General features: G+C 43.1%; 1 protein-coding gene across 10 annotated transcripts in view; it reads left to right on the forward strand.

Annotated features, from left to right (window-relative positions):
- Window positions 1-25,172, forward strand: part of PTPN4 (protein tyrosine phosphatase non-receptor type 4) — a 230,908-nt gene that overhangs the window by 177,265 nt on the left and 28,471 nt on the right. For all 10 annotated transcript variants that reach the window (XM_059704692.1, XM_059704696.1, XM_059704697.1 and 7 more), the window contains 6 exons: window positions 4,517-4,600; window positions 4,683-4,739; window positions 10,499-10,655; window positions 17,668-17,834; window positions 19,257-19,347; window positions 19,433-19,494. In XM_059704692.1, coding sequence (XP_059560675.1) covers window positions 4,517-4,600; window positions 4,683-4,739; window positions 10,499-10,655; window positions 17,668-17,834; window positions 19,257-19,347; window positions 19,433-19,494 — 618 coding nt within the window. The remainder of the gene's footprint in view (window positions 1-4,516; window positions 4,601-4,682; window positions 4,740-10,498; window positions 10,656-17,667; window positions 17,835-19,256; window positions 19,348-19,432; window positions 19,495-25,172) is intronic.

Raw genomic sequence — 25,172 nt, forward strand, 5'->3', positions numbered from 1 at the left:
TTATGTATAGATTTCTAAATAAGAGATTCTAGAAATTGAGCTTTGGCCCTCTAAATTATAAACAGTAGGGAGATAAAAAAAAAAAAAAAAAAAAAAAAAAAAAAAAAAAAAACAACCAGCAACTGAGACTGAGGAGACGCAGATAGAAAGGTAGTCAACTGACTGGTGGGAATAAAGTCACAGAGAGAATAATCAACTTTGTCAAATGCTACTGGTAAGTCAAGTAAGATGAGGACTGAGAATTGAACACTGGAACAATGTGAAAACCTCTGGTGACCGTAATGGGAACAGTTTTAGTGAAGTGCTAGAGGTGAAAACCAGACTCTAGGATGGAGTGAGAAGGACAGCAAATGGGAACACTCTTTCAAGAAGTTTAGAGAAAGACAAGTATCACATGATCGCACTCAGATGTGGAATCTAAGTAACAAAATAAACTGATGAACAGAATGGACCCAGAGACATGGAACAGAGTGGGGAATCTCAGAGAGAAGGTGGGGGAGGGTGGGTGGTAATCAACAACAACAAAACAAAAGTTTAGCAGTAAGAGGAAGGAAAGAAAGGGCAGTAGCTAGATGGGGAAGTAGAGTCCAGAGAAGAGGAGTTGTTGCTGTTTTAATGGGAGAAATAAGAGTATTTCCAAGAGGATGAGGGAAATGGATAAGGCAGGAGGGTAATGAATTGCTATAGCAATATTCTTGAGTATGGAAGAGAGGATGGGATCTAGAGCAAGCAAGTAGGAAGACAATTTGAAGGCAATATAAGGTTTATAATTAGAAGTGATTATAGAGAATTTACAAGTATATATAAATAACTAATGCAGCTGTGGGGTTAAGGAAAGACTTCCCAGAAGTGATCATCTCTGAACTGTGACTTGAAGGATAAGTAAGAATTAGCCAGATACTTACCCTCAAAGAACAGGCATAAAACATGGTAAGTGAAAGAAGCCAGTAACAAATAACCATCCTATCTAATAAAAGAGAAACATGGTAATTAGCATACGTCCGCTACCCTTCCCATTGGCTAATCAGGGCGATATGCAAATTAGCTGCCAGCCAAGATGGCGGCCGGCAGCTTGAAATTAACAGGAGGCTTGCTTGCTTCAGTGACGGAGGAAACCAACGTTCCCCTGCCTGCCATGCCAGCCTCTGAGCTTGCAGTTTGAAACATAGTTACAAATATAGAAGCTAAACAAAACCCCAGAAACCTGCTTTCAGCGAGCCAGGATCTCAGAGCTGGAGTTGATACAGTGTTTCGATTATAGAACACAAACAAACCAGATACCTGCTTTCAGCAGCAGAGGCCTCAGAGCTGGGTCCAGAGCTAAAGCTGGCCCAGAATAAAAAAAAGAAAAGAAAAAAAGGAGCAGTTGGGAGCTTCAGTCACCCGCCAGCCTGAAAACAGCCCTCACCCCCTCACCCAGACTGGCCAGGCACCCCAATGGGGACCCCACCCTGAAGGGTGTGTGACCAGCTGCAAACAGCCATCATCCCCTCACCCAGGCTGGCCAGGCACCCCAGTGGGGACCCCCACCCTGATCCAGGACACCCTTCAGGGCAAACCAGCCAGCCCCCACCCATGCACCAGGCCTCTATCCTATATAGCAAAAGGGTAATATGCCTCCCAACACCAGGATCAGCGGAGCCGTGAGGACTCCCGGCACCGGGATCAGCGTGACAGGGCAGCGCCCAAACCCCCTGATTGCCCTGCGGCTCTGTGTGTGACAGTGGGCGGGGCCACAACCTCCCTATCGGCTCTGCTCTGTTCGTGACAGGGGAAGGCGCCCCAACCCCCTGATCAGCCCTGCTCTGTGCCTGATAGAGGGGAGCTCCCCAATGCCGTGTGGCTCTGTGTGTGACAGGGTACGGCGCCCCAACTCCCCCCTCCCCCACGGGCCCTGCTCTGTGTTGGACAGAAGGCGGCGCCCAAACCCCCTGATCGCCCTGCGGCTCTGTGTGTTACAGGGGGCGGGGCCACAACCTCCCTATCCGCCCTGCTCTGTTCATGACAGGGGAAGGCGCCCCATCCCCCTGATCGCCCTGCAGCTCTGTGGGTGACAGCGTGCAGCGCCCCAACCCCCTGATCGGCCCTGCTCTGTGGGTGATAGAGGGTGGCGCCCCAACCCCCTGATCCGCCCTGCTCTGTGTGTGACAAGGGGTGGTGCCCCAACTCCCCTATCGGCCCTACTCTGTGAGTGACAGGGGGGAGCTCCCCAACCCCCTGATTGACCCTGCTCTGTGCGTGACAGGGTACCGAGCCCCAACTCCCCTGATGGGCCCTGCTCTGTGCGTGACAGGGAGCGGCTCCCCAACCCTCTGATCGGCTCTGCTCTGTGCATGACAGGGGGTGGCGCCACAACCTTCCCATCGACCCTGCCTTGAGTGTGACAGGGGGCGGTGCCCCAACCCCCCAATCGGCCCTACCCTGAGCGTGACTGAGGATGGCATCGCAACCTCCCGATCCACACTGCTCTGTGCATGACAGGGGGCGGCGCCCCAACTCCCCAATTGGCCCTGCTCTTAGCCCGACCAGGGGCTGCACCTAGGGATTGGGCCTGCCCTCTGCCACCCGGGAGCAGGCCTAAGCCAGCAGGTCAGTATCTACCGAGGGGTCCCAGACTGTGAGAGGGCACAGGCCGGGCTGAGGGACCCCCTGCCCCCCCTGCCCGAGTGCACAAATTTTTGTGCACCAGGCCTCTAGTCTTATATAATAAAAGGGAAACATGCAAATTAACCATCCCTCCCCTATGCTCAAGCCACGCCCACAAGCCAATCAGGAGCGAGTATGCAAATTAATCCAACTAAGATGGCAGTGGCCACAGAGCTGGAGTGAGCAGGAGGCTTGGGTTGCCCCCGGCGATGGAGGAAGCCAAGCTTCCCCCCTGCCCTGGCCAGCCCTGGGCTCCGCTCAAGGCTTCAAAGTTTCAATTATGGAAGATAAATAAATCCCAGATACCTGCTTCCAGCCAGCGGTGGCCTCCACTCAAGCAGGGGCTGGGAGCCCAGGCTTCCAGCTGACCTGGGCTCCACTCAAGGCTACAAAGTTTCAATTTTAGAAGATAAATAAATCCCAGGGGAAAAAAAAGAGAGAGGTTGGGAGCTTGCGTCGCCGGGATAGTGGCCAGCCTGAAAACAGCCATCAGCCCCTCACCTAGGCTGGCAAGGAACCCCAGCGTGACCCCCACCCTAATCCGGGACACCCTTTAGGGCAAACCAGCTGACCCCCACCTGTGCACCAGGCCTCTATTCTATATAATAAAAAGGTAATATGCAAATTGACCCTAACAGCAGAACGACTGGTCACTATGACACACACTGACCACCAGGGGGCAGACACTCAATACAGGAGCTGCCCCCTGGTGGTCAGTGCACTCCCACAGGGGGAGCTCTGCTCAGCCACAAGCCAGGCTGATGGCTGCCAGCACAGCAGTGGTGGTCGGAGCCTCTCCCACCTCCTCAGCAGCGCTAAGGATGTCCGACTGCAGCTTAGGCTTGCTCCCCGCTGGCAAGTGGACATCCCCCGAGGGCTCCCGGGCTGCCAGAGGGATGTCTGACTGCCAGCTTAGGCCTGATCCCCCGGGGTGTAGGCCTAAGCCAGCAGGTGGTCATCCCCCAAGGGGTCCCAGACTGTGAGAGGGCACAGGCCAGGCTGAGGGACCCCCCTCCCGAGTGCACAAATTTTTGTGCAACGGGCCCCTAGTATTATATAATTTTAAATTAGTGAAATGTCCAGAATAATTACATCTATAGAGACAGAAAATAGATTTGTAGTTGAATAGGACTTAGGGAATGGGGTGAAGGATTGGGGAATGACTGCTAATGGATACAGGATTTATTTTGGGGGTGATGAAAATGTTCTAAAATAAAATTGTAGTGATGTTTGTACAACTCTGTGATAGAAAAATTATCAAATTATGCACCTTGATTGGGTAAAGTCTATAGTATGTGAATGATATCTCAATAAGGCTGTTTTTTAAAAGTAGAGGGAGTAACATGAATTCATGTAACACTGTGAGCACTTGCTGCATGCAAAGCTTTAAGCGAGGTTCTAGAGATATTGCAATTAATGAATGAAAATTAACTGATAAGCCCTGGCCAGATAGCTCAGTGGGTTAGAGCATCGTCCTGATACACCAGGGTTGCAGGTTCAATCCCCAGTCAGGACACATACAAAATCAACCAATAAATGCATAAATAAGTGGAAAAACAAATTGATGTTTCTCTCTTTCTCCCCCTTCCTCTCTCTCTAAGAATTAATTTAAAAATAATAATTGATAAAGCTCCTGTCTCGTCACTTAAAGTCTAGCATGCGGTGGCCCAAAAGCATGAGAAAATAGATCTAGTTGGGATAACACGCCATTCCCTAAGTCCTGTTATTCAAAATGTACTTTTCTGAGTTAACATTTTAATTTAAATTGTGATTCTTTATATACTATAGATATTGTCAACATACAAAAAAGCATACTTAATGTGTATGTAAGTAAAGAAAATTACAAGTTATTTATATTTGTCTTTTTAAGCCTAATGGTGGTATTCCTCATGATCATCTTGTTCTAATCAGAATGAAACCTGATGAAAATGGAAGATTTGGATTCAATGTAAAGGTAATCTAAAATTTCTATTGTACTCAGTTTTTAAATTAAGATGTTTCTATTTTGCTAATATTTGATTTGCTCTGTTTTTAAGGGAGGATTTGATCAGAAGATGCCTGTGATCGTGTCCCGAGTAGCACCAGGAACACCTGTGAGTTATCTAAATCTCCCAAGTAAACCCTATTTTCAAAAATATGTACTTATTTTAATTAGTTAAAAGAAATAATCATTCTTTTAATTTGTCAAGTATCTACTGTTGTTGGTTGGCTATCTTAAATTGCTGGAAAGTTAGTTTTTATTTATTCCCTGTCTATAAGAGTTTTTAAAATCCTTGTGTTTACAAAGAAGCTGGTGTATGACTTTCAGTGCTTCTAAAGTGTAAATAGATCTTATCAGAATAACCTCTTAAACAGCAAAATGTAGACAGGAGCCCAGCTGGTGGGGTTCAGAGGTTGAGTGTTGACCTATAAACCAAGAGGTTACGGTTTGATTACTAGTCAGAACACATGCTTGGGTTGCAGGCTTGATCCCCAGTAGGGGGCGTGCAGGAGCCAGCCGATCAATGATTCTCTCTTAACATTGATGTTTCTATCTCTCTCCCTTTCCCTTATTTTCTGAAATCAATAAAAAAACATTTCTTTAAATGTAGACAGGATGTATATTTTTTATTTATTTTGTGTGGGGTTTTTTGCTTGTTTTTTCATTTAGAATTGTTTACTTAGATTCCATTTGCCTTATGTTTAAAAAAACCTTATTTTAAATAGAAATGGTACTAGTGATTATTTTTTCTTTATAAGGACAATTTTTAAACTTTTTATTATGAACATTCTAAACAGAAAGGGTGAAAATATTTTAGGTACCCATTATGATGACTTCCCCTGTTCCCATTGTTTAGCTCAGCACTCATGAACTTCATGCTCATCATATGGACAGCTCTTAATTAATTATGGCTGCATTAGCTTTATTGCTCTTCCATGCAGCAAATATCGCTTTCAAATTTACATTTATGTTGTTGCCTCCTTTACCTAAATGGTCTGCAAGGACTTTTCAGTCAGCACCCTTTATCATTTAACTGTCTCCCTGCCCCTAGGAAAGGTATATAAATCAGCAGCTTGAGAGAAAGAGATCACTTATGTCTTTTTTGGTGCTTTGCAGCTACCTCAAAGTTAGTTTGAAGATCAGAGTCAAGATTAATTAAGGATAGCATAACATGTTGTTTTGATTTTGAAGGACTTTGTTGGTTGCAAATAATAGGACATTTACTTATGGAATATCCCTTTCAGCATAACTATAGCTTCTCTTTAGACTCTATCATACTTCAGTTTGATGCAAAAATGTTTTATTTGCAGTTTTCATTTTGTCATATATTAAAAGGTGTATATTCAAGGATTGAGATTAATTAAGTTAACTGTTTTTACTGCTTCATCAAGAACAAAAAAAATTAACATAGAGCTACATAGATGTCTCATAAAACCAAGCACAGGAACACCGTTACACCTCCAGAAAGTACTCATCAGTCACTCTCTACTTTTTATCTATATTTCTTATGTGAATGTCCCATTCTTCTCTCAGTGCAAACCATTTTGTACACTGAATCTGCAACATCTCTCAAACCACTTCAAATATATTAGTCTGAATAAAAATAGTGTATTTAGTGACAGGTCAAGTCCTGTAATATCACCACCACCAGACACACTCTGCCTTCAGATATAATTATGACTCCTAAATCTCTGCTAAATTAAAATTATATAGCTACTGCTATTTTGTCCTCAGTCCACATGGTAGGATATGACTACTAGTAACTTCCATATTTATATATTACCAGCTCAGCAACCCAAAACAATTAAGCATGTACAAATTACAGGCTCCTGGGAAATAAACCAATCAGAGATCCAGTTTGAGTCAGATGTCCTCTTTTAAACCAATCTTGAGGTCATAGGGGACAGGACATGGATACAATGTATAAAATTACTCTTGAATCTACTATGCATATGAAGGACGGGGGCAAAGATGAGAAAAATAGTCCAAAATTATTTAGTATATATTTAATGATAACTATGTATATGTTTTGACTACAGATGAAGAGATAAAAGGCTGTTAAATTCTGATCAAGTAGTAAGATAGATTATGTCTAACATAGAAAACTAAAAAAAAAAAAAAAAAAAAATAGGGGAGATAAGTGGAGTTACTGAGATAAACACAAAAGATGTAGCTAAGATGTTGAAAGAAGTTGACTCTAGAGAGGGGAATGGGAGGGAAGAACACAAGAAATGGTTTTAATTACAACTTAAATATATATCTTTTGACCTGACAATGAATGGCCTCTAATGAAACAGTTTTGCTAGGGAACAAAAGATATACAAGGATGTTCACTGTAGTATTGTTTATAACAGTAAAAAATCAGGGGCAAATCAAATGTACATCATCAGAGCTGGTGAAATACATTATGTGTTGCTTTGCAGCTATTGAAAAGGATGATGTAGCTCTATTCTAGTATGTAGATATGTTCATAAGATATTATAAAAAATGAGTATTACAATTCTACATTTATATTTGATCCAGTTTTTTAAAATGTGAATTATGTGTATTAAAAAGTCTAGATACATGCTTAAATGTTAACAGTGTTTCATCTGAGTAGTAGAATTACTGATATTTATCAATTCTATATTCCTTTTTGTATAGATCATGACAGTGAGTATGCATTGCTTTTATAATTAGAAAATGCAATAAACCTTTTTTATTATGCCAGTTGTAATAATCAGTGAATGACACAAAAAAAGAAATATTGATTTTTCTGAGCAGTGAATGTGGATAGTTATTAATTAAGTCAAGGATGTTCAGGGAACATTCTATAGATAGTAGGTTCACTTCCAAACAGAATTCTGTGACTCTAAATTTTCTTTTTAGGCTATACAGATTATTGGTAAATGTTTCCTTTTTGGCACGTAGAACTGTGTTCCATATATATTAGCTGAATTTAGGACAAATTAAAACAATAAAAGTTTATCATTTTTATATTATTTTACTAATTTGGAGACCATCACAATCTTCCAGTTGGAAACCTCATTTTAAGTGGGGGGAAAAAGAGTTTTAAATATTTTAATGTTTTTTTATTGTACTCCTTCTGAAATGGATAAAATAATTCCCAATTAAAGTCAAATTTTTGTTCCAATGTGATCATCTTTAAGCCAATAGCTGTTTATGCAACAAAATTTATTTTAATATACAATTACTTCATCTGGACTTTCCAAATCAGAATGAAATGCAAATAAAAAATTATAAACATAACTGAAAAAGCTGATTAAGCATCAGAGAGTTCTTTCCCTTCAATGATAATGGGTAAAAAAAAATCTCTGCATGTTAGATATAGCATTTTGGTTAATACTGCCCTTTAGCCTCAATCCTTTGTTATATCAGTGGCTATATGAAGGTACAGTTAGAGATTCATAGCTATCTTCTCCTTAGCACATAGATTACCTCCTCTTTTCATTAACTATACTATCCACAAAGTAAGGTGAGAGTATAACTTTTTTCGCTATAACCCTTTTCTCCCAGAACCATTAATACCTTCCAGTTCACCACTCTTTGGGTACCTTGAAGACGTTTACAAAACTTGGACCAAATTGATACATATACGTATCACACTACTAATACACAGAAGGCGTATAGGACTATCATCTGCTTCACTACAAGAAGGATAGAAAAAAGCAACTAGGGAGAATGGTTGTAACCTTAAATTTGAGTTCTCCAGATTTTAACATTTTGCATACTTACATCATTTTTATCTTCACAGCTCTTTGTTATTATAATCAGAGCAGATATCTGCTCCATTTTCAGAGTTTCAGGTGTCCAGAGCACACATTTTATAAGCAGTAGAGGAAGAATATGGTTCCCAGACCAGTGTTCTTTTCATTAATAATATATCGTGTTGGATTTTATTGACTGTGCTTATCGTGAATTTGAGTAGTCATGTTTTCAAGTCCTCAAGCTTTTGCAACAGGAAGTTCCTGTTTTGTGTGAGGTCCAGCCCCATCATTTCCTTCTCTATCTGCTCTATCATCCTTCAAACGTTCTTCCCATGCCTCCTTATTGCTGTCCATATTTCTGTTTATCTCATTTGAATTATTTATTTTCTCAATAAAATACAGGCAGTCATCACTTTGCACAGTAGTACAGGACCATAAAAATGACCATTTAAGCTGAAACTATGTAAAGTGACCTTGATAATCAATGGGGAAAATTATGGTTGTTTCTGAGACCTTTAAATTTTTCATTAAAATGTCTTACTTTCCCTTATAAATGTATAGGGATATGAGAAATAGTAAAACTAGCCCTGGCCAGATGGCTCAGTTGGTGGGAGCATCGTCCCATACACCAAAAGATTGCGGTTTGATTTCCTGTCAGGACACATACCTAGGTTGCTGGTTCAGTCCCAGTTGGGGCACGTATGGGAGGCAGCTAATTGATGTCTCTCTCTCCCATTCCCTTCCTCCTCTCTAAAATCAGTGCACGTCCTCAGAAGAGGATAAATAAATAAAATCTGTGAAACCAGTGCTTATTTTAAAAAAAAAAAGTAAAATTAATACTGATTTACTGTCCTGTCATTCTAAACATTAGAAACATTGAGAACTTAAGTATTTTATTTCTTCATGAAAACTTATAACAAGTAGTTTGAACAGGCTTGTGCCCTTCTCGTCATATAAATTAAAATACAGAGTGAGCATTCTTTCTTGTCTTAGCAAATTGTCATAATTCTAAGTTTGAATTTACTTCCAATGTTTGGTCCTCTGCATTTTTTTAAGTAAACTTTTATTGATTTCAGAGAGGAAAGGAGAGGGAGAGGGAGAGAGAGATAGAAACATCGATGATGAGAGAATATCATTGATTAGATGCCTCCTGCACACCCCCCACTAGGGATCCAGTGCACAGCCCAGGCACGTACCCTAGCCTGAAATTGAACTGTGACCTCTTGGTTCCTAGGTCAACACTCAACCACTGGGCCACACCAGCTGGGCAGTCCTCTGCATTTTTAATGTTGTAAAATATCTCCAAAATCTCCAAAATCTTCTCCTTTAATGAGAAGTTTTATGCCAGCATCATGTCCTCAATAAAAACTTCATCCTTTTTATTATACCCACTTTCATCATGTTGATAAGTTCCCCTTCACTAAATCCCCTTCTCTGTATATCTAGTCTCTGAGATGGTGGTCCATGAGGTCCGAAAGGTTGGCGACCACTGTCTTAAACAGTAGCAGTGTATATTTCCACCATCAGCTGTTTTTTATCCATTTTTATGTGGGTTTATTGTTGGGAGATGAGGCAGCACAAGTATACACTTTGCTGTCTCTGCAGGAACTGAGTAACAGGTGCCCAGCGACAGATCACCAGCAGACATTGAAGGAAGTGATGTGTTGGGTCATTGGTCATGATATGTCTATTATTTATGTAGAGAGTTTTGGACTACAATCTAGCAGCAAAGATTGTATTTTATGTGATTATTTACAACTAATACATTCACAGTGGAAACTGAAATTTGCACCTTGTTGTTGAGAGATAGGTGTTACTTGACTAAACAGTGGTAACAGAAATTTGTACGTATCTGGATAGTGCAAAGTGAGGCCTGACTGTGCCTAGGCATCTCCAAATAACTAGTCTTATCTGTATGGCTATGCATGTAATAAGGCATCAGGGGAAAAACTGTTGAATGAAAATAGAAAAAAGTATAGTATCTTCATGGGAAAGCTAGATTTCTGTTTGGTTTGTTTTTTTGTTTTTTTGAGTAGATGAATGAATGGATAGATGTTTTTCTATATGTAGTTTTAGTTCTATAGAGTCTATAAAAATAAATTTTTGTGCTTTACTTTTTGAAAGCCATGTACAAATCTGAAACCTTATTTGCATTACGTTGCAGGCTGACCTCTGTGTCCCTCGATTGAATGAAGGGGACCAAGTTGTACTGATCAATGGTCGGGACATTGCAGAACATACCCATGACCAGGTTGTCCTGTTTATTAAAGCTAGCTGTGAGAGACATTCTGGGGAACTCGTACTTCTAGTCCGACCTAATGGTAAGTAGTCTACGTAGCACTGGATAGTTTTCATAATTACTAGTGTTTCTTACTGGAATAGCAGCCAGAGTAGTTGAAACCTAAACCTGTCTTGTCATATCAGTTTCCTGCTCAAAGTATAGTGGCTTCCATTCACACTTGGAGTAAAATGTAAGTTCTTGACCTCCTTGCCTACCACTCAGCCTTGCTCACTCTGTTCTGTGCGGGCTTTCCTGCTATTCCTTCTGCCTACATTTTGTATGATTTTCCTGATTTTGTATGACTTATACTCTCACTTCCTTCAGGTTTCCTGTCATGTGTGATTCTCAGAAAGTCCTTCCCTTCTGACTACCATAGATAAAATGGCCTCCTTCTTCTCCCACTTGCTCTAGTAGTAGTAATAGATAATCAATAAATAATTGTTGAATGAATTAGTAAATTTTGAACTCTGTTCCACTTTTAGAAAACTCTGTAACAAGCTACAGTTAAAGCGGTTTTTTAAGCCTGTCTGTGTTTTTAGTAGAGAATGCCTAGTAGCCTAATCATGTCATCTCCTGCTCTGGACAGCTGATGTGCTAATTCAGAGTCAGAGTCCCAGGGTTCGAGAAGCCCTAATGCTGTATGTAAGCTCTGGCTCCTTTACTGACTGCTTGAGTTCCTCGGTAGCGATCTCAAGAATGTCCTACCGGTGCAGAGCACTCAGTAGCTCATGAAGTAGTTCTTCCCCCCTTTGAATAGCTTGAACTATTAATTTGAACTAAAATCCAAATTCCTTCAGTCCTGTTGTTCCTAAACCTATCACTTTGTGTTATGCAGAATAAATTTAATTCCTCTTCCTTCAGTTTTTTGACAATAGCTGATTTTACCAGAAACCCTCCCCCTTTCCTCCAGTTCACTAACCCCAGATCCTTCAGTGAGTGTTCATATGGCATTGTTTCAAGTTCCCTCCACACTGTATCAATCTCCTCTGGAAAAAATTCTTGTATGCCTATATCCCAGCATTAGACATAGTCTTCTGGTTTTATTCTGAACAGTTTACTATTAATCATAGTCTTAGCCATAAGAGTAATTATTGGTTAATGCTATCTTACCAGTTGTTGAATATATACCTGTGGTATATATTCAAGTAAAATGTAATTAGAACTCTACCTATTCCCACACCACACCCAACCCTGTAAAAATTGCAAGAAAAAAATACAAAACTCATTTTGCCTGTTGTGTACAAATAGGCATTTTCATTCCATCTTTTCTACTTTGTTTTTCTGCTTTCATGTCTCTCTTCTCTGCATCCAGCGCTGCTAGAGAGCAGTTCAGTTCCTGAGTAGGGGCGGCTGGGGACTGAGAAAATGAAAGAAAGAGACAGACACAGAGATGGAAGAAAAAAGCTGGGGCCAGGTGGGACCATTGACCTCTGATGATGAGACAGGGACAAGGGACCCCAAGCCAATACAGCGAACTTATTTAATTTATACAGCAAAAAAACAGGAAGTTTTACTAAAAGTCAAGACAAAGGAGATTATGTGCATTCTTGGGTGGACCCAAGTCGTATTCATTCCTGGTGCTTGGCTGGATTTAAATAACAAAACCTACCCCCTGGCACCTGGGCTGAAGGTCAAGCTGACAACACTCCTGCCTTTTGGCAAAGGGTGTTTCCAGGACGTGGCTTTGCCCAACTGGATTCAGCTGACAATAATTAAAGAAATGCCCATGTGCCTTCCCAGGTGCTCTCCACATTCATGATCTGGAATTTGCATTCTAGGAAAATTCACAGGACTCCAACACAACATTCTATTTTGATTTTTCAAGGAACTCATTTAGATCTGATATTTAGGTGATTCATTATTAGGCATTTTCTGTTAAGTAAGCAACTTAAATTTTATACTAAGACTAGAGGCCCAGTGCACAAAAATTTGTGCACTGGCAGGGGGTGGGGGTGTCCCTCAGCCCCACTTGTGCCCTCTCACAGTCTGGGACCCCTCGGGAGATAACAACCTGCTGGCTTAGGCCCACTCCCGGGTGGCAGAGGGCAGGCCCAATCCCTAGGTGCCTGCCCCGCAGCTCCTGGTCGGGCTCAGAGCAGGGCCGATTGGGGAGTTGAGGCGCCGCCCCCTGTCATGCACAGAGCAGGGTGGATTGGGAGGTTGCGATGCCACCCTGAGTCACGCTCAGGGTAGGGCCGATTGGGGGGTTGGGGCACCACCCCCTGTCACACTCAAGGCAGGGTCGATGGGGAGGTTGGGGTGCCGCCCCATGTCACCCACAGAGCAGGGCCAATGAGGAGGTTGGGGCACTCCCCCCTGCCACACTCAGGGCAGGGCCAATGGGGAGATTGCGGCTCCACCCCGTCACACACAGAGCAGGGCCCTTGGGGGGGGGGGGGTTGGGCGCTGCCCTCTGTCACCCTGCTCCAGGGGCCAGGAGGCCTCATGGCTCCGCTGATCCCATGCCAGGAAGCCTCAAGGCTCTGCTGATCCCGGTTCTGGGAGGCATATTACCCTTTTACTATATAGGATAGAGGCCTGGTGCACGGATGGGGGCCGGCTGGTTTGCCCTAAAGGGTGTCCTGGATCAGGGTGGGGGTCCCGCTTGGGTGCCTGGCCAACCTGGGTGAGGGGATGATGGCTGTTTGCAGCTGGTAACACCCCCTTCAGGGTGGGGGTGCCACTTGGGTGCCTGGCCAGTCTGGGTGAGGGGATGATGGCTGTTTGCAGCTGGTCACACCCCCTTCAGGGTGGGGGTCCTGCTTGGGTGCCTGGCCAGCCTGGATTAGGGGATGATGGCTGTTTGCAGCTGGTCACACCCCCTTCAGGGTGGGGGTCCCCACTGGGGTGCCTGGCCAGCCTGGGTGAGGGGCTGAGGGCTGTTTTTAGGCTGGCGAGTGACTGATGCTCCTCCCAACCTCTCCTTTTTTCCTTTTTTTTTTTTTTATTCTGGGATTTATTTACGTTCTTTGGCTATCACTGGAGCTGAGAGCCAGCTTTAATTCAGACCTCAGCTGCTGAAAGCAGGTTTCTGGACTTTGTTTACCTTCTGTATTTGAAACTTTGTTGCGACCCCAGCTCTGAAATCCCGGCTGACTGAAAGCAGGTTTCTGGGGTTTTGTTTAGCTTCTATATTTGTAACAATGTTTCTTAGAGTGCAAGCTCAGAGCCCAGCAGTGGCAGGCGGGGACGTTGGCTTTCTCCGTCACTGGAGCAAGCCAGCCTCCCTTTTCGCTTCAGCTGGCTGGCTGCTGGCTGCCATCTTGGTTGGCAGTTAATTTGCATATCTCCCTGATTAGCCATTGGGAAGGGTAGCGAAGTTACGGCTAATTACCATGTTTCTCTTTTATTAGAATAATATCCTCTCTGTTTTTTTTCTCTTGATAACAGATATTAAAGAACATAATAATAATAGTTTTTAAATGTTTTTGATGCGCCTGAACTCTTGTATATTCTCATTTAATCTTTACAACTATCCAGTGACATATGTGACATCCCCATTTTATAGTTGAGGACATTTTGACACCTAGACATTCAGTTTCTGCTCACAAATTTATGACTAGTACGGACCCAAATATAAACAAAAGTCCATATAATGGAAAAGTCTTAGCTTTTTTGCAGTTCAAATCACCTCATTTATACTTTAAATCAGGAGAGGAACCCACCTAGGTCTTGACAAAACATCTTTCTATTATTATTTAATGTCAAAATCTGGGCAAGACCTGTATTCACTTTCAGGGTCTACCTTGTCCTTTTTTAATTTAAAATAACAAACAGCAGGTCATCGAATAATGTTTCATTTACATCTGATATAACATTGATGAGAAAAAGAAAAAGATTCCTGGCCAGATCACTGTGTGAAGTTTCCACATTCTCCCCATGCCTTCCCGGGTGTTCTCTGCTGACTCGGGTTCCTCTCACATCCCAAAGATACGCACGTGAGGTGAATTGACGTTTCTACCTTGTCCTAGTCTGAGCGAGTATGAATGTGTGTGTGAGTGGCCCTGTGATGGAAGGGTATCCTGTCTTGGTGCCCTGAACTGCCAGGTGAGGTTCTAGCCACCTGCAATCCTGAACTAAAATAAGCAGGTTGGAAAATAATTATTTTACCTGTTTTTATTAATTTTTATTAAATTTGTGAATAGCTCACATTTATTTCAATATTTAATATTGGAAGTAGTATCAACAATTTTAAGTGAAGACTTACTGCATAATCAAAATTTAAATTATGTTTGCCAAAAATATCAGAAAAAGAGTTTCTCTTTTTCTGGTATTTTCCCCTTTAAATCTTATTTCTTCTTAGACAATATGCATTCATTCCTTCTTGCTTTTTTGTTCTTCATTTCCAAAATTTATTCTTCCCAAAAGTACATTCATATCTGAGCAGGAACCAAAACTCTTAGTCAGGGATATAGGAGACCCCTAGCTTGACTCCATTCTTTAGAGGGCTGTTTTCTGTCTCTCCTTCAGCCTTGCCTCCCACCACCACCACCACCGTGGGGTCAGGATTTTGTAGGAGCAAGGGGACATGCCAGGGCATCACCTGTGACTTCCCCATCCTTCCTCAACCACTATTTTCAACTTTCAATTCTCTGTCCAAATAGCTCTGATTCTGTGTGCCCGTTTTCCCCAAATCCATTCTCCCAAGGTGGCTCACATGATGTGTGTAGACTTGGGCATGGCTACTAGTAAGATGCAGCAATTTGCAGAGAGTTGTAAGCAAGCTTACATATGGATTGGGATGTTCATGGGAATGTTCATATTCTCCCATGTTAAATAATGTATCTGAGGGCAAGAAAAGAAAGAGGGTGGACTACAGACCAGGGTCTAGGGCAGGGGCGGGCAAACTTTTTGACTCAAGGGCCACAATGGGTTCTTAAACTGGACCGGAGGGCCGGAACAAAAGCATGGATGGAGTGTTTGTGTGAACTAATATAAATTCAAAGTAAACATCATTACATAAAAGGGTACGGTCTTTTTTTTTTAAGTTTTATTTCAAACAGGCCGGATCCGGCCCACGGGCCGTAGTTTGCCCACGGCTGGTCTAGGGTCTGTCTTTCCTCACACTGCCTTGGCCATGAATTCTGGCCTAGGTTCTCATTTGAAATGCAGACTCCCAGGTTGTTTTGTAAATATGTCAAGGAGAGAATAAAACATGTTTTGTTTAGAACTCTGTTTCCTTTATAACCATTCGTATCTAGACATATAGTATACTAGAGGCTCGGTGCACAAAAATTTGTGCACTCGGGGTGGGGGGGTGCCCTCAGCCCGGCCTGTGCCCTCTCGCAGTCTGGGACCCCTCGGGAGATAACGACCTGCTGGCTTAGGCCTGCTCCCAGGTGGGAGAGGGCAGGGCCAATCCCTAGGTGCAGCCCCTGGTCGGGCTCAGAGCAGGGCCAATTGGGGAGTTGGGGCGCCACCCTCTGTCATGCACAGAGCAGGGCGGATTGGGAGGTTGCGATGCCACCCTCAGTCACGCTCAGGGTAAGGCCGATTGGGGTGTTGGGGCACCGCCCCCTGTCACACTCAAGGCAGAGTCGATGGGGAGGTTGTGGTGCCACCCCCTGTCACGCACAGAGCAGGGCCAATCCGGGGGTTGGGGAGCTCCCCCCTGTCACGCACAGAGCAGGGCCCATCAGGGGGTTGAGGAGCTCGCCCCTGTCACTCACAGAGTAGGTAGGGCCAATAGGGGAGTTGGCACACTGCCCCCTGTCACGCACAGAGCAGGGCGGATCAGGGGGTTGGGGCGCCGCCCTCTATCACCCACAGAGCAGGGCCAATCAGGGGGTTGGTGCGCCGCCATTGTCACACTCAGGGCAGGGCCGATGGGGAGGTTATGGCTCTATCCCATCACCCACAGAGCAGGGCAAATCAGGGGGTTGGGGCGCCTTCCCCTGTCACAAACAGAGCAGGGCGGATAGGGAGGTTGTGGCCCCGCCCCCTGTCACACACAGAACCGCAGGGCCATCAGGGGTTGGGCGCTGCCCCCTGTCACGCTGATCCCAGTGCCGGGAGGCCTCGTGGCTCCGCTGATCCAGGTGCTGGGAGGCATATTACCCTTTTACTATATAGGATAGAGGCCTGGTGCACGGATGGGGGCCGGCTGGTTTGCCCTGAAGGGTGTCCTGGATCAGGGTGGGGGCCCCCACTGGGGTGCCTGGCCAGCCTGGGTGAGGGGATGATGGCTGTTTGCAGCTGGTCACACACCCTTCAGGATGGGGGTCCCCACTGGGGTGCCTGGCCAGTCTGGGTGAGGGGCTGAGGGCTGTTTTCAGGCTGGGACTGAAGCTCCCAACTGCTCCATTTTTTCTTTTTTTTTTTTTATTCTGGGCCAGCTTTAGCTCTGAGGCTCCAGCTCTTAGGCCTCCGCTCCTGAAAGCAGGTATCTGGTTTGTTTCGGTTCTCGAAACTCTGTATCAACTCCAGCTCTGAGATCCCAGCCGGCTGAAAGCTGGTTTCTGGAGTTTTGTTTAGCGTCTGTATTTGTTACAATGTTTGAAACTGCAGGCTCAGAGGCCTGCAGCGGCAGGCGGGGAACGTTGGTTTCCTCCGTCACTGAAGCAAGCAAGCCTCCTGTTAATTTCAAGCTGCCTGGCTGCCGGCCACCATCTTGGCTGACAGTTAATTTGCATATTGCCCTGATTAGCCAATGGGAAGGGTAGCGGTCGTATGCCAATTACCATGTTTCTCTTTTATTAGTGTAGACAGGCTTCTATTTGTACTCTTGCCTTACGTCCCACAATAGGGCAGGTCTCTTCAGAGCTGCTTCTTGGCAGCTCCTCTTTTTCTTAATGTCTCTTCAAGTTATGGAGATTTTCAGCAATTACAGCCAAGAACCGTTCTTTTCCTCTAAGGTGCGGCGAACTTCTTTGTCTCCACAGTCACCGTTTGCCCCTACACCACGACATCAGACTCAGATCTGATGAATTATGAATAAATAAATTATTTTTCCTGACACATAATTAAAGAATAAATCTGGTACATTCTTTTCCCAGTTCATTAAGTTCTTCATGTGTCTTTATTAAAATTTTTATTTTATTTTTTTGTCTTAGCTGTCTATGATGTAGTGGAAGAAAAGCTAGAAACTGAGCCAGACTTCCAGTACATTCCTGAAAAAGCCCCACTAGATAGCGTCCATCAGGATGATCATTCCCTGCGAGAGTCAATGATCCAGCTAGCTGAGGGGCTTATCACGGGAACAGTCCTGACACAATTTGATGTAAGTAATATTGTATAGTTTCTTTTTTTTTTTCTTAAGATTTTTTAAATTTTGATATTTAAAGAGAGAATTGGGAAGGAGAGAGAGAGAAATATCCATCCCCGATGGATCAAGCCTGCAACCTGAGCATGTGCCCTGACAGGGAATTGAACCAGCAACCTTTCAGTGCACAGGACTACACCTGACCAACTGAGACACACCAGCCAGGGCAATATTGTATGATTTCTTTTTTCTTTTTCTTTTAATTGATTTCAGAGAGAAAGGGAGAGGGAGAAAGAGATAGAAACACCAATGATGAGAGAGAATCATTGATTGGCTGCCTCCTGCACTCCCCCTACTGGGGATCGAGCCCAACCCGGGCATGTGCCCTTGACCGGAGTAGAACTTGGGACCCTTCAGTCCGCAGGCCAACGCTCAATCCACTGAGCCAAACCAGCTAGGGCTGTATGATTTCTTAACTGCCTTATCTATGAGTTATAATTTACAAACTAAAATGGCATTCTGAGAATATTTGAGAATAGTTCTAAAATACAAAGTTTTAAAAATTGCTCCCAAAACACTAGCCATGGTTACATAAATAGATGTCTACTTAAAAGAGAAAAATAGATTTTTATGCATATGTCATCAAACTACATTTTTTTCTGTAATTAAATAACTGTTTTTGTGAAAGTTGGCAGATGAAGGTAGGCAATTGCAGACTTAAAATTCCTCAGTTAAAGGAAAATAACTTGAACCTTGTAATATTTCATTTTTGTCAGTGTAGTTAGCCATCATTAGTATTTGTGCTCTGAAGTATATGTTACAGGTAACTGACTAAAACATTTGTGACTAAAAAAAATTTTTAAGGTCTGTCAGTTTTGCTTGTTTCTTTAAGTTCTGGGTTCATATACTTTAAATATCTACAAAGTAAATAAAAGCTAAATGTTTTCTGCAGATTTTCTGTTCAAAACTTCAGGTACTTTTTGCTGTAAGAAAAATTATCTTCGTTTATTTTGCCAATCTCTAAATCAGTGGTTCTCAGCCTTCCTAATGCCGCGACCCTTTAATACAGTTCGTCATGTTGTGGTGACCCCCAAGCATAAAATTATTTTCGTTGCTACTTCATAACTGTAATTTTGCTACTGTTATGAATCGTAATGTAAATATCTGATATGCTATATGTGTTTTCTGATGGTCGCGACCCACAGGTTGAGAACCACTGCTAAATTATGATATACAATTCATATTAGAATTTGTACAGAATTTAGCTTTGCAAATCTGGTTTAATATCCTATCAGCCTAAGGTACATCATTGTATAGATGAGGTATTCTAAGGGAAAAAAAACTTGTTTCATAGCATAGGAACAAGTCGGAAAAACAAAATGATAACTTTTGATAGCTTGCTGATCTCGTACCTTTTTGTTTTGTTTTGTTTTGTTTTAGCAACTATATCGGAAAAAACCTGGAATGACAATGTCTTGTGCCAAATTACCTCAGAATATTTCCAAAAATAGATACAGAGATATTTCGCCTTGTAAGTATCTGTGATTTCTGTATGTTAGGCTTTAATCTTTTTAACATAACTTTACTAAAAAAATTTTCTTTTGAAATTTTTTCAGATGATGCTACACGGGTCATTTTAAAGGGTAATGAAGATTATATCAATGCAAATTATATAAATGTAAGTTTATTTTTATTATATCATTGGTATAAGAAGTGCCACTATAAACTGAGATTTATTACTTTTTGTTAAAAGCCTAACCTTGAGAGAATATTAAAACTTTTACATATTTTAAAATATTATAAAATTAATGTTAAAAATAGTTTGATACTGGCATATTAATATATACATAGAAGAGTGAAATGGAATAATCTAGTCTAGAAATAGGCTGAAATAAAGACTAGAATTTTGTTCACGGTAGAGATAGCCTTTTAAATTATTTAACACATTGTATGTGGGAAACATATTTATACGTTTTACGTTGACTGGTAGTAGAGCGGCTCAGGACACGTATTAATACGTTTTTTATAGACTAGCGGTAGAATGCAGGTAACATATAAATACGTAAACTAAAGTTATCATAATTTTACTGAATGTTGCCATTTGCACAAAAAATTAGCAAAAATGGCCCGCGCCACCTGTTAGCACGCGATAAAAACTACCCGCAAACAATTTAAGGTAAAACTGATGATCTAGTAAATGAATTAGGTCTGTCGAGAATATACCATGGGAAGGAGGTCTCCTCCCACCCCCATGGGGCAAAAAGAGGATTACTATTTTTACTTTGTATTACAGAAAATTTTAAACATACATAAGTAGAGAAAAAGTAAAATGAACCTCCTTATACATATGACTCAGCTTCAACAATTACCAACTAATGGCCAATTTTGTTTCATCTATCCCCCCACCGTGCACCCACACATCCACATTGTTTTGGAACAAATCCACACATCATATAATTGATCTATAAACACTTTACACATTCTTGAGGCCAGCATACATTTTAGGTGTATCAAATATAAATGTATGAAATGGACATGAAAATACTTGGAGGAATATGTGCAAATTGTTTAAAGTCTCAGAAGGGAGAAGGCTTTTCTAAGCTTAGGTACATGTCTGAGATATAACAGAAGATTGATGAGTTGGGCAATGTATAAATTTTAATTTGAGGGATGCTTTGAAAAGTACTAAAATGAAATGACAAACTGAATTTTTTAAATAGTATAAAGGGCTTATTTCATCAATAGATAAAGAGCTCTATAAGTCTCCACCACCGCCGCTACACTTACCAGCCGTGAGCCCGGCTTGTGGCTGAGCAGCACTCCCCCTGTGGGAGCACACTGAGCACCAGGAGGCAGCTCCTGCATTGAGCGTCTGCTCCCTGGTGGTCAGTGTGTGTCATAGTGACCGGTTGTTCCGCAGTTTGGTTGATTTGCATATTAGCCTTTTATTATATAGGATGGCTAATCTTGTTCCATCTAAACCAGGGGTGGGCAAACTTTTTGACTCAAGGGCCACAATGGGTTCTTAAACTGGACCGGAGGGCCGGAACAAAAGCATGGATGGAGTGTTTGTGTGAACTAATATAAATTCAAAGTAAACATCAACACTAATAAAAGAGAAAAATGGTAATTGGCGTACAAGCTACCCTTTTCATTGGCTAATCAGGGCTATATGCAAATTAACTGCCAACTAAGATTGGCAGTTAACTGCCAACAAGATGGCGGTTAATTTGCATACATAGGCACAATGCAGGGAGGCGAAAGGGAAAGCAGGAAGAAGCCCCCTGCCACTGACAGTGATCGGAAACCCAGGGGGGAGCTAAGAGCTGGGGGGCAGGGCAAAGGCGGCCCTGGGCCCGTCTTTGCCCTGCCCCCCAGCCATGATCGGAGAATCAGGTGCCTTTTCCGCCCTGGCCAGTGATAGCAGGAAGTAGGGGTGGAGCCAGCAATGGGAGCTGGGCACGGTCGAAGCTGGCAGTCCCAGGAGCTAGGGGTCCCTTGCCTGGGCCTAAAGCGAAGCCCACGATCGCGGGGCCGCTGCAACTGCGGGTCCCCGCTGCCCAGGCCGGACGCCTAGGCCAGAGGCGTCCGGCCTGGGCAAGGGGTCGATCCTGCGATTGGAGGGTGATGGGGGTCAACGCCTGAGGGTTCCCAGTATGTGAGAGGGGGCAGGCTGGGCTGAGGGACACTCCCCCCACACACACACCCAGTGCACGAATTTCGTGCACCAGGCCCCTAGTCATTACATAAAAGGGTACGGTCTTTTTTTTTTTTTTTTTTTTTTTTAGTTTTATTCCTTTCAAACGGGCTGGATCCGGCCCGCGGGCCGTAGTTTGCCCACAGCTGATCTAAACACTACCCCCTCCCCCCCCAGATTTATTTAAATCAAATATATCACTTTTTGTAAATACAATCAATTCTTGTTATTTGTGATAGTCTATAAAGTCTTCATTAACCCTGAATTAGCAAATACTGAATCCTTGCTGCAAGGGAAAAATATATGGTATGGGTCCCATGAGCCTCTATTTGCAACATTTTTGTCAGTTAATCAGTACATAACCTTGCTTCTGTTTAAAGATACCTTATTTAATACACATTGTTGATTAATTAACATTGAACTCACACCCAACAGCACTATAACTCATGCCTGAAAGAAGCTTATCTAATGTGTATTTTCTCCATAAGGCATTTCATGGCCTCTTTACACTTAGAACAGTAGGCAGCACTTTAGCACTTGGGGACTGTTTTAAACAGTGAAATCGCTAACAACAAGCACAAAAATTTTAAAACATAGCACTACATAGACTGTAAAAAGGGCAGTTGTTTAAGTATGAGAGCAGAAGCAAGAAGGCAGAACAGCATCTTACCAACATTAACAGGAAATGTACACTTTGGGTGGCTAAGATTTTTTACCTCTTTGGACATGTCTGTAAATAACCATGAAAGCTCTACAAGCACTTTGGGATTACAAATAAATTTTAGCAAGCAGGCAAACTTTCAAATACAGAATCTGTGAATAGTGATGATTAACTATTTTAGTATGTATCTCTGGGGACCTTTTTTATTTTTATTTTTTTAACAAAACCACAATACCATTATAACACTTTAAAAAATAATACTAACAGTTAAATAAAAATACACTTTTCTTAAAAAGAAAAATGCAAATCAAAACTGCAAAGAATTACTATTTTTTACTTATTAGACTGAAATGTCGGAAAGTTTGATAATACTATATATAAGTCTATATTCTTTATCTGAAAACTTGAGATCAAAGATGCTTCAGAATTTAGAAATTTTTTGGACTTCTTTAAGGTTATTAAGTGCATAGATCATATATTATATAGGTAACAACCTTAGCAGGCTATAATGAGTATATTATATTAAACATGCCAACTATAGATATTTCCACTAACAGTCTTAGACGAGATCAACTCAGATGTTCCTGTCAAATAAGTCCAGGTTAGGTCAGGTGTACCAAAAGAAAAAAACAGAGTTACACTTTTTATTAAGGACATTATCAGGAAACAATCATTTCTCATACATTATGGTAAAAGTATAAATATGTGCAATCTCTTTGGAGAGCAATTTGGTACTCTCTGACAAAATTCTAAATGCACATATACTTTGATTCAGCATTGTCATTTCTTCCTATTGCCCACACAAATAGGTTTCTTGTAATGTGCCCCAAAATTTTAGGTTTTCAAAAGTATTCAGTGCAGTTGTTTATGATAGCAAAAAGATTAGCAGCAACTTAAATATCTGTTAAATAAAGGATGATATATTTATACAGTAGAGCCACTAAACAGAATGAAATTTTTTTACTAATCTGACATGATCTCAAAGATAAAGTAGAAAAAAAGAAAATGGCCCTGGCCAGTTTTGCTGAGGGTTAGAGCATTGGCCCTCAGGTTTGACTCCCCAGCCCTGGTCGGGAGGCAACCAGTTGATATATCTCTCTCACATCATTGTTTCTCTCTCTCTCTCTCTTCCTCCCTCTTTCTTTCCCTCCCTCTCCCCCTCCTTCCTCCCTTTTACTCTCTCTCAAAATCAATGGAAAAAATATCTTCAGGTGAGGATTAAAAAAAATGAAGAAACAAAATGCAGAACAACATTATGTACTTACGTTTTACAGAAAAAAAGGAAAAACCGTCTTGATGGTCACTTGTGTGTTGTATGTAGAATATCTCTGAAAGGATATATTAGCAACTAAAAAATAGGATTGCTCTCCTGGACATAAATTGGAGGCTGGGATGAAAGGCAAAATTTCTTTTTCTTTTTACCCTTTGGTATTCTTCCAATTGCCATGTGCATATGCCACCTTTTTTTTTTTTAAAATTGAGTCTCAAAATGTAGTAGGATGATGACTTATCTTACCCAAATATGATCTTAACCTCTTTCTGAAAATAATAATGAATTTAAAATATTTTTTAATATCCTTTAATGTTATCCTATCTAATAAAAGAGAAACATGGTAATTGGCATACGACCGCTACCCTTCCCATTGGCTAATCAGGGCGATATGCAAATTAACTGCCAGCCAAGATGGCGGCCGGCAGCCAGGCAGCTTGAAATTAACATGAGGCTTGCTTGCTTCAGTGACGGAGGACTGAAACGTTCCCCGCCTGCCTTGCCAGCCTCTAGGCCTGCTGTTTGAAACGCTGTAACAAATATAGAGGCTAAACAAAACCCCAGAAACCTGCTTTCAGCAAGCCGGGATCTCAGAGCTGGAGTTATACATTGTTTCGATTATAGAACCAAAACAAACCAGATACCTGCTTTCAGTAGCAGAGGCCTAAGAGCTGGAGCCTCAGAGCTAAAGCTGGCCCAGAATAAAAAAAAAAAGGAAAAAAAGGAGCAGTTGGGAGCTTCCGTCACCGCCAGCCTGAAAACAGCCCTCAGCCCCTCACCCAGACTGGCCAGGCAACCCAGTGGGGACCCCCACACTGAAGGGTGTGTGACCAGCTGCAAACAGCCATCATCCCCTCACCCAGGCTGGCCAGGCACCCCAGTGGGGACCCCCACCCTTATCCAGGACATCCTTCAGGGCAAACCAGCTGGCCCCCACCCATGCACCAGGCCTCTATCCTATATAGTAAAAGGGTAATATGCCTCCCAGCACCGGGATCAGCGTGACGGGGTAGCGCCCAAACCCCCTGATCGCCCTGCGGCTCTGTGTGTGACAGGGGGTGGGGCCACAACCTCCCTATCGGCCCTGCTCTGTTTGTGACAGGGGAAGGCGCCCCAACCCCCTGATCAGCCCTGCTCTGTGTGTGACGGGGTAGAGCCATAACCTCCCCATCGGCCCTGCCCTGAGTGTGACAGTGGCGGCGCCCCAACCCCGTGATCGGCCCTGCTCTGTGGGTGATAGAGGGCGACGCCCCAACTGCCCCCCAGGGGCCCTGCTCTGTGTGTGATGGGGTAGAGCCATAACCTCCCCATCGGCCCTGCCCTGAGTGTGACAGGGTGCGGCACCCCAACCCCTGATCAGCCCTGCTCTGTGTGTGACAGGGGGCGGTGCCCCAACTCCCCTATCAGCCCTAATCTGTGAGTGATGGGGGAGCTCCCCAACGCCCTGATGGGCCCTGCTCTGTGTGTGACAGGGGGGAGCTCCCCAACCCCCTGATCGACCTCGCTCTTGTGTGTGACAGGCTATGGAGCCCCAACCCCCCTGATGGGCCCTGCTCTGTGAGTGACAGGGGGCAGCGCCCCAACCCCCTGATTGGCCCTGCTCTGTGCGTGACGGGGTGGTGCCGCAACCTCCCCATTGACCCTGTCTTGAGTGTGATGGGGCGGTGCCCCAACCCCCCAGTCAGCCCTACCCTGAGCGTGACTGAGGGTGGCATCGCAACCTCCCGA

Source organism: Myotis daubentonii, chromosome 7 (assembly GCF_963259705.1).
Source record: "Myotis daubentonii chromosome 7, mMyoDau2.1, whole genome shotgun sequence".
NCBI classification, from domain to species: Eukaryota; Metazoa; Chordata; class Mammalia; order Chiroptera; family Vespertilionidae; genus Myotis; species Myotis daubentonii.